Genomic DNA, 14,123 nt, shown 5'->3' with positions numbered 1-14,123 from the left:
CAGGAACAGCTTGGTTGTCTGCTTCTTGAGGGGGACCAGGATGATGAATCCACCTCACCGCCTCACTGTATCTACTGCTCATATAGCCAGATAACCCCGCCCATTCTGGCAGGCTTTGTCGCCATAGACTTGTGCAGCTCCTCTGTCGAGACATTGGTTTATTTTTTAATATACTGCTCGAACCAATGGCCATGCAGTTTCACTGCGTGATTGAAAAAAAGGCTTCAGTTTAGGAGAAAAAAGGCCTTTTCCCATAGCAACTTTTAAAGTTGCCATAGAATGAGAAAATCACTTTTATAAGGTGTTTGAACATAGTTGTGTGACGGCAGTGTGAAAACAACCAGCCTATAATGGTACAAATCCACCCACCCATTATTTTATAATCCCAATAGATCATAAACCGTCTCTCTACACTAGCAGTTCCAGATTTTTCACTACTATTACGTCATACTTGGGGAAAGTCCCACCCATTTGTGATGCTCTCTCTCCTATTAGAATATACACAGCCCTGAGTGAGTATTTCACCCCTGGACTCATTATGTGTGTGTTTTGCACCCTGTGACCCAGTTTCTGTTTCCTGTGGTGTTAATTTGATTCCAAGTGTGTCTAGTTTCTTTCCCATGTGTTCCATGTCCCCATTAATTTAGTAATTCCATACACCTGTCTGCCCTTCATTATCCTGTCTTTATAAGCCTTGTCCTTTCAGTTCAGTTTAGTCGGGTCTACAAACAAGTCTGTATGTGTGTCTTCCTCCTGTGTTCCATGCTGGATTTACCCACTGTGTTGGATTAATAAAGACTTTCTCGAATATTCTCGACTCCATGTTTCTTTTGGCACAGTATTGTGACAGAAGGCCCAACCTACAAAATGTAAATTGTGTGTCTCCCCTCCATTTGGTTTCGGGTTTTCCTCAGTCCTTTTTCTTTCTGTAGTGTTTCCTGGAGCAGTAAGGACGTTCTCTCGAGGACCATACAAGGGCAGTTCCTGTTGCCAGCCCATCTCACCACCTACACGGACGTCACACTCTGCGCGTTCTATAACGCTAGCCTCAACACTGCATGCAGCATCGTCTGAAAATGGTCCTCAGAAGGAATTTGCCGCATTCCGTGGAGTGGACTCTGGCAAGAAACGGTAGCTGGATATGGCATGGCAAAAGGGCCAAAATGAGGAAGTGGATCTCATAGAATGGGAATCGGAACTGGAAGTTGAACTGCCCCCTCTCCTCTCTCCGTCGTCTCCGCTGGTCCCGTCCAGCCCTCCTTCATCCTTGGTTTCTTCATCCAGCCCAGAGGGGACTTTCAATTCTCCAGTGCCTGTTCCCAAGTTAAGCCCAGGATGGGCTCCTGATCCCCAGAGCTCGCTCCAGTGTGGGCTCCATCTCCAGAGCTGACTCACGTGTGGGCTCCATCCACAGAGCTTGCTCCAGTGTTGGCTCCAGCCCCAGAGCTCCTACCCGTCGGCTCCGTCTGGCTCCCTCCCCCCTCTGGCTCCGCCTTGGTCTGGCATCGACCATCCTGCGCCTCGGGACTCCACTCCTCTGGCTTCGCCTCGTCCCTCTGTCCCTCTGACTCCATCAGACTCTTTTTCCCGACCGCAACTTTCAGATGCCATCTTAATTTTTAGCTTAACTGTTACAGAATAGGAATTGTGGAATATTAAAGGCGTCAAAGGATACATCTATGCTGCCTTCAAAAATCGGCCAGATGAAGGCATCTCAGGAGACAGGAACTGAAGCTAACATTGAATTCGGACGTGCCTTGATGCCTTCCTACCTTGGAATGTGTCCTCTGAAGGCAGCATTTTTAAGTTTTTGGATGCAGCCATTGATTCACTTGTTTTATCGATGCATCAATTACAAACCCTGATGATGCAAATGCAACGATCGAACTGATTTAATACGCTAAAAATTTAATGAATAACCATTTCTAAAATTGTTCAGTGCTTTCAAAATATATACACATTAAATTACTACAAGCAAGAATAAACAAAGATCTTGAACAGTGTGCCTCGCATCTCTCCTTCATGTACTCCACTATTTACCGCCTGTGACGCACAGGATTGCGCTCCGTTCGTGTCTGACACAGCTGATATGTCAAGTCAAGTCACCTTTATTTATATAGCGCTTTAAACAAAATACATTGCATTAAAAGAAACTGAACAACATTCATTAGGAAAACAGGAAAACAGATATGTGATCTTTTCTTAGTACTCATGGCCAGTAATGCTAAAATGGCTCTCAGCATCTTACCGATGACATTACCTGAGCAGTCGAAAGCTGCGTATTTATTGCACGAATGGAGCAGAAATGTAGGTGTCTGAAGAATACGCACAGTTCCATTGAATGATAAATGTGTTTGAACAATGTCATTGAACTGAATGTACAAAGGAAACTGTTAAAATAACCACAGCATTAAACGTAACCTTGAAATAAGAATGCAAGGTTTATCTTATAATAAGATGCATGAAAGTAACATTTGTTGCTATAGTAAACAGACATCGGCGTGTTTTCTTTCAGAATAATAATTTGCCAAAGGATAGGAAAAGTTAAGTAATCTCGTGCTAATAGACGTGCCAGGCTATATCTGCAGCTAAGCTGAATAAAAAGCAGAACAGACAATAAACACAATAAATGAATACAATTTATGAATGATGCAGTGCTAATTCACATATCATTTATTACAGTACAGAAATTATAATGTTTATTTTCTACCTTATTCTGTGTAGAAAATTGAAATAATTGTTTGTAATATATAAAACAATAATACAATTTCCATTAGGACAATTTTGATTAATTTATAGATTACAAATGATTGATTATCTTCCAGCAGTGCATTTAATTTTCTTATAGCAAATTCAAAATAATAGATAATAAATAAATAGATATGTAATAAATAATAGCGCCCCTGGTGTGACAAAACTGTAGCCTAAACAGAATACTTTTAAAGCTCATTTTTTAAATCTTGGCTTATATAAATTTTTATGTATGCCATGTCATGCCATAGCATCATTAAACTATCATTTAACAATTTACAAAAGTGTGGGTTTTTTTCTCTCTCTCTCTCTCTAACCTATGGTTCTTTAAGATTTACAGCCCTATGCAGTACTAGTTTCCGAATCTCAGGGAACCAGTGTTATGTTAGTAACAGAGTACTTTTCTCCTCTTTGGTTGATTGAGTCACATTACCACTGTTTGAGTGTTTGCAGACCTGCAGGCCTGGAGAGTGTCCCATAAAATAAAAAAAAACTTGTTGATTGAGTAAGGTCTAACACTGCTTTATGTATCTTTTGAGAAGATAATGCAGAGTGTTCTCCTGACAAGGAGGTGTCGTTATTGGCGTTGCAGATGGTTTGGGAGTGGGAATCCTTAGATTCTTCTGGAATGTGGTGATTCTGCAGGATATTTGAGCTCAGAGAGCAAAGCCCCTACAGTTGTGAGCATTTGCAGAGCATGTCTGTTTATGCAGCACGTTTCTTTGTGTTGTGAGCATTTTGCAGCACATGTGCTGTTAAACTGATGAAGATGTTTTCTCAATTTGCTGGTGCTTTTTCTATTTGCATGTGTTTTCTGAAGTTGCTTTAGAATTGATCAAAACCGAAAATGCATACACATTTGGAAATTATATCATTTAAAGAAGAGATTACATGTTTGGTTGCACCATTGTACATATGATGACTAATTAATGTGTAATTTGTGTCCTTGTTCAGCTGCCTTGTGAGGACCAGATCATTTTGCTGAAGGGATGCTGTATGGAAATCATGTCTCTGCGAGCAGCAGTGCGATACGATCCCGAGAGCGAGACTCTGACACTGAACGGGGAGATGGCTGTTACACGGGGCCAGCTCAAGAATGGGGGTCTGGGTGTGGTCTCTGACGCCATCTTTGATCTGGGTGTCTCGCTGTCCTCCTTCAACCTGGATGATTCAGAGGTGGCGTTGCTACAAGCCGTGATTTTGCTTTCCTCTGGTCAGTGACATCTTCACTTTCAATTAAATCATTCATTCTTTTTCTTGTCAGTCATATTATGGTAAAATATGTTCACACAATAACCAGCACTTTTAAATATAATTGCAAAAATGTCAATCTCTCTGCTCTCCTTTGAGTTTTTTGTTCCAGTGAAAAATCCTAAGAATGTTACATGGTCCAAAATTTCAGCTGATGCAGGCAAATTTCATTGTCTGTTGAATTCTATTACTGCCGATGAATGAAGAAAATTTTTTTTCTCAGGATAGCATGATATAACCTTATAATTGAGTTATAAATTCAGAATTCCAATATATAAATACACAATTGCAAATTATACAGTCAGAATTGCAGGATATAAAGGCAGAATTGCTAGAAACTGCTTGGAAAATCTTAATTTGTTTGATATAAACTCACAATTGTGAAAAATTACTTACTTATTTTCTTACAATTCTGACTTTTTTCTTGCAATAGAGCATTTATATAGTTACTCACAATACTGACTTTTTTCTTGCAATTCTGACACCTCTTTTCTCAAAATTGTCTGATATAAACAGGCCGTTAAGTAAAAAGTCTGGTTATATCTCAATTCTGACTTTATAACACACAATTATGAGTATATATCTTTCAAGTTTTAGAAAAAATTTCTGAATTACAAGATGTAAACTCACAATTGAGAGAAGTAAACAAAAACAAGTCTGAATTGTGAGATAAAAGGTCACAATTACTTTTATTTTTATTCAGTGGCAGAAACCAGCTTTTATACTTGTCGTCTTTGGATTTCTACTTACAAAATATTAGCTAATGGTAAATGGGCTTAAAGCACATTTATGTGGCACCTTTATAATCAAAACATTACCAAAGGTAGTTGTAGTAAGGTAGTTGTTAAGTTTATGTATGCAAGGCCCTGCAGAGAGTTGTGCGCTTAGCTGAGCACATCTCAGGGTCTGCTCTTCCCTCGCTGCAAAAAATCTACCTCAAACGCTTCAAAAGCAGAGCTGTACAAATCATCAAGGACTCCAACTACCCTAGTAACTGTCTTTTCACTTTGCTGCCGTCTGGTAAGCGCTTCCGTAGCCTGATGGCAAAAACTGAGAGACTTAGGAAGAGTTTCTTCCCCCAGGCTCCTAAACTCAAACACAACCTCTTAACATCTGAATGTCTCCACTTAATAATCACTTAATCAGTAAGATATTCATCATCCTCTACCTCATATTGACATACTGACAGTGTCACAACCTGTTTGCACATTCGCCTCTTATACATTACTGTGTATCTTAATATTTAAGACAGTATACTTCCATGCACATTTTTTTTCTATTCTATATTTAAGTCTACAAGTATACATTTTATTTTATCTTTTATTCTTATATTTGTATGGTTTGCCTTTTATTTCATTATTTCATACCTATATTTATGTTTACATTTACATTTATTCACTTAGCTGACGCTTTTATCCAAAGCGACTTACAATTGCCACATATGTCAGAGGTCACACACCTCTGGAGCAACTAGGGGTTAAGTGTCTTGCTCAGGGACACATTGGTGTCTCACAGTGGATTCGAACCCGGGTCTCTCACACCAAAGACATGTGTCTTATCCACTGCGCTAGCACCACCCCATATGTATATTTATGTATATATATGTATATTTTATGTATATCCTCTGTGTTGTATTTTGTCCATGTAGCGGACCTGACTCACATTTCACTCTGGTTATATATTCTCTATATAATCGTGTATGTGACTAATACAAATCTTGAATGTATTGGGTAGAATTGGGGATGTACAATATGGTCATGCAGAATATGTGCTTTATAAGTACTAATAAACAGCTGATATGTTAATAATAGGCATGCTAATAAGCAACTAGTTAATAGTGAGAATTGGTACCTGTACTTAAAGTATTTCTGAATATCCTTATGCATGCAAATGAATGTCTTAAAGAAGGATGTACTATAACTAAAATTATAGTTTTGAACAGTGAAAAAATCTTATGAACTGCTAGATCTGATGAAACGCATAAAGCAGTGTCTTGTCTATCCTTCATGAGCGATTAATGCCAGATGTGAATACTAGCCATGACTTCCACCAGGAGTCTATTATAAAGCTATTAGGCCAGCTGCAGAGGCTGTTCCTGGGTGCGATTACCCAGGATTACACAGGCCACTGAGGGGAAACCTCTTAATAACACTGTTAAAACAGGATTACACTTCAACTGAGAATGTCACAATCACTAGGTAAAGACTTCAGTGCCCATGTCCAGTCCTGAACAGATCTGTTATCGATTCCTGCCCATTTAAACAGATTGTCCAGTGTTAAAGCTGGGGGAACCTCAGCAATGACTATAGTGTAATTTCTTTTTTAAATCGCTTTTTCTTTTTCTTTTTTTTTTTTGCATTAACACACGGAATCAGTTTTTATTGGTCATGCAAAAACTAATAATAGCTATATTCCAATAGTCTCTTGTAATTCTACATGGAATTTTATTTTATTTTATTTTTTCAAATGTCCAATTTCTATAGCACACTAGTGGCACAGATTTGCAGTCAGGTGATGGAACAGTGTTTAATATTTAAAATGTCGTTGTTTACTGGCCAAACTTCCCTCTTTTCTATGCCATTGAAGCTAATCATAGATTGTGCTGGATTCATTCATTTCAGTGCCACTGTAAGCTGGCAGTCAAAAGGGTTTTACAAACGGGGAAAATTGTCATTATGTGAGCAGTAATTTTAGACTGGCTTTTAAAATTTTGTGTACAGAAATCTAGAGTTGCCTAATTTTAAATTCTTTCACCAGTTTAGAACATAATCATCTGAGCTGCTGAGGATGCCTCAAAAGCTACCTAAATAGTGCTTAGTGTTTCAACCATATTTGTGTGCGTACATTAAGCATTTTTTAACCAATCAGCACCTTGCTTGTGAGATTTAGATCATGCTGTTTGTAGCCAGTAGCCCCTTACAGCAGAACACAAGATCCAGGGGGCGTGGTTGGATCCACAAAACAGTGGGTGGATATTGGTAGGTTTAGGGGTGGAGATGGGTGGGTTTAGGGATCGGGGGTGGAGACGGGGGTAGGTTTAGGTTTATGTAAAGGGGTATGGTTGGATCCAGGAGTTAGATCTGGATCCAACCATACCCCCTTGGTCTTGTGTTCTGCAGTGAGGACCGTCTCTTCGCAGCATGAGATTAATTCGGTAGCACGGTTGCGTGGCTCGGTCAATTTATCTGCGCTGATGACAGGTAAGCATGGCACAAGCTCTGTAACATCGTGCTGTTTCATCCCACTTTTAGTGTATTTGGCTACCCATATTTACGGCTTAACTCGGTTCTCTCACTCTGAATTATGTTGTGTTTACCGGCTGTTTATTGCTGTAGATATGCAATGCAGGGAGAAGCGCCCTCTTCTGGAGACGGGGTGGGAATATACAGCTCATTTGCATTTATAGCGATAGACTCCAAAACACCTTTTTTTTTAGACAGACCCCAAAAATTACATTTTCCAGCTGTTATAATAGTTAAGTCAAGTCACCTTTATTTATATAGCGCTTTAAACAAAATACACTGCGTCAAAGCAAATGAACAACATTCATTAGGAAAACAGTGTCAATAATGCAAAATGATAGTTAAAGGCAGTTCATCATTGAATTCAGTGATGTCATCTCTGTTCAGTTAAATAGTGTCTGTGCAATCAAGTCAACGATATCGCTGTAGATGAAGTGTCCCCAACTAAGCAAGCCAGAGGCGACAGTGGCAAGGAACCGAAACTCCATCGGTGACAGAATGGAGAAAAAACCTTGGGAGAAACCAGGCTCAGTTGGGTTAATAAATGATCTGTTGGGTATTTGGGGCTGAAACTTCACAGACATATTCTGGGGAAACCCAACACCAATATTTCATCTTGTAAAAAGGGACATAATAGGTGACATATAAGGTGTTAGTTCACCCCATTATTTTCATTTTTTTTAATTCATCATCTACTCGGCCTCATGTTGTATGACTTTCTTCTGTGGAAAATAAAAAAAATAAGATATTTTGAGAAATGTCTTAGAGTTTTGTTTGTCCATACAATGGATGTTAATCTTGACTTTTGTGTGAACTACCCCTTTAAAACAACATGTAAATAAATGCTATCAGCAGGCTGGTCTTTACACATACTTTTCTTCTGGAAGTTAAATGACTAGGAAAAATAATTATAATATCACAAGGCATCACCTTCTAGTCCTTACTTTATTTAAAGGGATAGTGCACCCAAAAATGAAAATTCTGTCATTATTAACTCACCCTTTGTTCATCTTCGGAACACAAATTAAGATATTTTTGATGAGTTCAAATTGTTGAATAAAGTCGTTATTTTTATTTTCTTTGCGCACAAAAAGTATTCTTTTAGCTTTGTAAAATTACGATTGAACCACTGATGTCACATGGATTATTTTAATGTTGTGGGAGGGTCCGAGAGCTCTCACATTTCATCAGAAATATCTTAATTTGTGTTCCGAAGATGAATGAAGGTCTTACAGGTTTGGAATGACATGAGCGTGAGTAATTAATGACAGAATTTTCATTTTTGGGTGAACTATCCCTTTAAATGGTTTGAATGCATTTTGAAATCAAACCCTTCATCTTTTCCCCTTTATTTCACCAACAGATCGTCCAGGTTTGACGAGCGTAGAACGGATCGAGCGCTGTCAGGAGGAGTTCCTCTTGGCCTTCGAACATTACATCAACTACCGCAAGCACAAGGTGTCTCACTTCTGGCCCAAGCTGCTGATGAAGGTGACAGACCTGCGCATGATCGGTGCCTGCCATGCCAGCCGCTTCCTGCACATGAAGGTGGAGTGTCCCACTGAGCTCTTTCCGCCCCTCTTCCTGGAAGTGTTCGAAGACTGACAGCCAACCAGTCGGCCAAGCTGCTCCCACCAACACAACCTCCACAGATCTGACCTCCCTCAGACTCCGTCTCCCTGTTCCCGGTCACATGACTCTGTTCTAGCACTACTGAGCGTCTTTCATTCCATAGATTTAGGAGTAGCTCTCTGGCCTATTTTGAATGGAACCATTCCTCTTAAAAAGCGGGTACATGTGAATAGCGTTACAGTTTTTTTTTTTTTCTTTAACTCTTTGTAAAAAGAAAAATCAGCTTTCTGTTACTCTAGGTTTTTTTTTTTTATGTTAAATTGTTTTGATCATAGTCTTTGATGCCACTTAACAGAGATATAGTAAATATGCATTTGGGTTTTATGTCACACGCCAGGCCTCAGAAAGGAAAAAAAAAAGAACACCACACTGCGAAGGAGGACAGCAATGTTTTGGTTTCCTTTCACGTCCTTTATCTGTTGGTCTTTTCATGCTCACATTAAGCCATAGATTGTTTTTAGTTCTGGTCCAAACCCCAGTGAGCTGCCTGCCTAGACAACATTTCAAGATAAAATAGGAGCATCCTTATATTGAGACAGTAAAAAAGCAATCACAAACGAGGGCTCTTGAATATCACAATTGTGTTTTCTAGATAAGATTACTACATGGAAAGCAAATTGTGACTTGACCCAGCAGGCGCTGGGCGTCATTATAACATCAGGTTGATGTCGGACAGACGTTGCATTTTGGTTGAGAGTGAAAACTGAGTTGATGTTAGTATTTGACTCCAATTTGATGTTGACTTTACGCTGGATTTTGGTTACACAGCCTAAAAACAACAAACATCAACGTCAGCTGATGTCGGTACTGGACATCAAATAAAAATTGGCATTAGACATTGAATTGACATCAAAATTTAACCACAATGTCAGGAGTTTCAAAGTTGTCGGATCGCTGTTCCTTTTACACTACACAACTGTTTTTTTGTATTATTTGCTGGTTTCACACATTGCACAATATTTCATTAGGAAGAATCTCCAACAAAGCACATAATTTACAAAATGCGTTCATAAGAATTGATACAGAGAAGATCTCTTATTGGCTGTAGGTCGTCGCTGATGCATTTCAAGTCAAAACACGTAGCAAGACTCTAAGGCTGCGTTCATGTTCAATGTTTATGCCCTTCACTCATTAACTTCCCTCTGTCTTCCCATTGTTTACATTTTTCTGCATATTAATTTGTTTGGGGCAGCATTCTATACATGTATAGGTATGCTTGGTCTACTAAATGTAAATAATATATAATTATATAGGCGTTTGGGGGTGGGGTAAATTGAACATGATCTATGATGACGTCATAATCGTGTTGCATGGTGGTCTCTGGAACGGCCTGGAGTGTCAAAGCCATTAGAAGGCAAGGCTGCAACTATTAGCTGAAAAAGTTTAATGGCTAAAGCTAACACTTCCGTTCTAGCAGTATGTGGGAAAAGAGACCAGAGGCCATTCTTTTTAAATGAATGGATGTCAATGGAGGAGAGTCTTCACTCAGCTAAATACACAGATTTTTTAAGGGAAACGCCTTATCATTTAATAAGTCAACAGCCTATCTGCTAATGTTTAGCATGTTTTACACTAAACAATACTTTGAAACTATTTAACTATTTGTAGACTTTACAGTGAAAAAAAAATGCTGTTTTATAATCGTAGTCACTGATTTTTTTTTATTGCAACAGCTGGGATTCGGCTTATAGCAATTCTCATTGATTCCTGTGGGATCCGTAAATGGCGATTGAGTGTCGCACAACTCTGACTGAAATTCAATGACGTCAGGGCTGTAATGTGATTGGTTATTAAGGCACACGTGATCCAAGTTGACCATTATGCTTTCTCCATACAGACCCTCTCATCTCCCTACAGTAAGTCAGTCTCTGTGAAGTGTGTATATGAAGCAGACTCACTCCCTCGGTCAAAATCAAGTGGTTGAGGGCACTTTAGGAAGTCGTGGCCTAATGGTTAGAGAGTCTGACTCATAACCCAAAGGTTGTGGGTTCGAGTCTCACACCGTCAGGGATTGTAGGTGAAGTGAGTGAATGTACAGCACTCTCTCCATCTTCAATACCACGACTGAAGTGCCCTTGAGCAAGGCACCGAACCCCTAACTGCTCCCTGAGCGCTGCAGTATAAAATGGCTGCCCACTGCTCTGTATGAGTTCATGGTGTGTGTGTGTGTGTATGTGCGCGCACTTTGGATGGGATAAATGCAAAGCAGGAATGTCACATGTCACGTTACTTTCACTTTCGCTTCAGAATGTCAGAGGGTATTCCCGCGAGGGGAAGTGCTAAGGGAAGTTTCCGAGTGCGTGTCTAAAAGTGGAGTGGAACACAGCCTGAGTCACAGACAGGTCCAGATAATTAGCCTGCTAAACATTTTTGGGCATTTGCAATACATCTGTGCTTCTCTAAAATCATGTCTTTGATAACACACACTATGCAATCATCACTCATGTGATCAAGCAGTGAGTCGGCTAAAATCGTGTAGCTTATACCTTGCATAAGATAACCACATAAGATATATATATATATATATATATATATATATATATATATTTATATATATATATATATATATATATATATTCAAAGACAGTTTTGCATTTGTAATGCGTCCTTTGTTGTGTTGCTTACATATGCTTTTTTCAAAGTAGCTCACTGGGTTTTTGAATCAGAACTGATTAAAATAAAAAAAATCTAAATGGCAAGGTAAAATGTCAGTTTTGATGCTGGTTGTGCCCTTGAGTTAAATCTTGTTTCTTTATTAGTGCACCTAAAAGCTTTTGGACAGGCAAAAACCTTCATGATACCGCAGTTAGAGTTCACATATTGAAGAAATTCATAATTGTTTATGTTATGTTTTTTTGCTTTCCATCAACTCTCTTAAAGCTCTTAAAGAATATATAATAGAAGAAGATAGCCTCTAGCCCGCAGCCACTAACGTTAACTCATTATGCCTCTATTAAGGTGCCAAAAACCTCCATAAAACATCCGTTCTCTGTTTGGTCTTGTGTCGAGCTGCTCGGAGGAGCTTGACGTCATGATTTTTTACCCATCTGTCTCTAGATCTCTGACCCGCAGGGATGCAACTCTGTTCAGTTGAACGCTTCTTCTCTTCTATAGCTGTCACACGACAGACCAAGGCAATGCTTCTGCTTGAACTTGTTGGTGCTATGAGTTTGCCGATTTTTACCTCCGGGAGTGCTGTCAGTTAACCTCCGAATCGTCTGGAGAATGATGAGCCCAAATACACAAAACGCTGAGGTCAGTGGTCAACCCTGCAACAAACGGGGATGCTTTCGGATGTGTCTGTGATTGTTGTTTCAGCCGTTTCTGTTCTGGTTTTCTTCTTTTACTGTAGTTTTTAATCTTTCTAGAGACGTCCTTGTGTGCTGCAAGAGAGTTTGAATCTCACATACCTCTACTGATTACCAGGAACCGCCAGACCTTTTTTTTTTTTACTGTTGAAAGATGGACATGAATTCAGATTCTCACCTCAAAACACAGAGCATGTTCAATCAGTGTTTTGTTATAGTGATGCCTTTTGTAAGCAATAGAATTGCTCCAGCGGTTTTACATGTTTTGGATTACACATACAAACGTACACGCCAACGTAGATATTCAACAGACTCAAAGTCATTGCACAGACAATCAATGTGTTCACAGAGAGTGTTTTAGAAAGAGGGGAGTAAAAGGGCCACAGCCAGGGTCCAAAATGAATACTTTGCCACACCTGTCAGTTTACTCTTCGTCAAGCTCCTCATCACTGTATATGGTTGTTTGCTCAGACAAGCTTTACAGAATCTCCCGTACAAACATTTGTGTTTTAGTAATTGTGTAAAAGTTCATTTACAGCTTTCACACAAATGAATTTAGTTTAAAAAAATAATACATGAAAACCACAGTCTGTGACAGATTATTATAATAATTATTGTAGTAGTTTATATTTATTTGATTTTAATCTCTCACACACATGTGAGATTCAGAATATCTGTTTTTACAATTTGATTTAAATCATACATTATGTGTATTGTCTTATGTACTTGACAAGCCAAGTTTCCTTTTCTTTTCTTTGTGTCAGCACTTGGCAAATGCTCATTTTGGACCCTGGCCACAGATCAACACATGCATGCACAGACACGCTGGGAGTCAATACTATTTCCTCGGAGCGCATAGGTAAAAAAAATACACAAACGCACTACAAAAATAAAGATATTTATGGTGTTAAGGAAAGAGGCTGTATTTTTTTCAGACTGCAGATATTTTTTACATGTTATATGCACAATATGAACACTTTTGAGCAGTTTTACAACAAGGAAAAAAAAGACTATCTTTTCTCAAAAATCTCTCACCATCCTCAAACAGAAACCAGAGACCTGTTTTTTAATAATCTCTCTTTAATGATCTCTTTAGTGTGCGTTTCATCATTCCAAATTCATTGTTTAACCATGGTAATGACAACTAATATATGCTATCTAATAATTACAACAACAACAACAAAATCCGACCAGATCTCACCAAGCTGAACTGAAACAGTTAAAGCACATGTACTTCTGTTTCTGTGTGTCCACAGTATGCTGGTGGCATGATTAAGTGAATTTTGAATGTGAATCAGTTGTCCAACATGACATAAAATGTAATTTACTCTCTCTCTTCTTCAGTTTTTTTTTTTTTTTTTTTTTTTTACCAAAACGAACATATTGCACAAGCCTGCTGTGTGACAGTGGAGCCTTGAATTAGAGTTTGGATCATCCTGGAAGAGACATTGCACTAGAAAATAATCCTGGATTTGGTTAAAGATGATGATGATGATGATGATGATTACAGTGATGACAAATGCACCTAAGGTGAATCGGAGAATAAAGATGGTTTTGAGAAACCCCTGCAATATTTGTTGTTCTTTGTGAGACTCTATGCATTTTTTGGCCTTAATGAATTTTTATTGTATATAGCAGTCTTTATTGAATATAATAAATGTGAGTTTCATTTAGACTGTCAAAATATTTTGCATGACAAGCCAATCAGTTTGCACTCGGATATTTTAACTTGACCTTCAGTGAATGCACCGATGATGACAATTTCAGCAGAATGTGATTGGTCACAGCTATGTTCATCTGTCCTTATGACCATAACATATGACCAGACCGCAACACTATGATCACAACCAAAGTGTTTAATCAAAACAACACACTGGTAAAGATGAAACTCTATAAATACCTATATTAAATGTAAGACAATCATAATATCAGCCGCTGC

General features: G+C 38.7%; 1 protein-coding gene across 9 annotated transcripts in view; it reads left to right on the top strand.

The window, feature by feature from the left end:
* The window catches only part of LOC132145695 (thyroid hormone receptor beta), a 140,588-nt gene extending 130,853 nt beyond the window's left edge, over positions 1–9,735 (top strand). For all 9 annotated transcript variants that reach the window (XM_059556902.1, XM_059556903.1, XM_059556905.1 and 6 more), the window contains 2 exons: positions 3,706–3,964; positions 8,608–9,735. In XM_059556902.1, the coding sequence (XP_059412885.1) occupies positions 3,706–3,964; positions 8,608–8,849 (501 nt within the window). In that variant the 3' untranslated portion in view covers positions 8,850–9,735. The remainder of the gene's footprint in view (positions 1–3,705; positions 3,965–8,607) is intronic.
* Positions 9,736–14,123: the final 4,388 nt, after the last annotated feature.

The sequence above is a fragment of the Carassius carassius genome, chromosome 8, assembly GCF_963082965.1.
Source record: "Carassius carassius chromosome 8, fCarCar2.1, whole genome shotgun sequence".
NCBI classification, from domain to species: Eukaryota; Metazoa; Chordata; class Actinopteri; order Cypriniformes; family Cyprinidae; genus Carassius; species Carassius carassius.
This window is presented reverse-complemented; position numbering and strand designations above follow the sequence as displayed.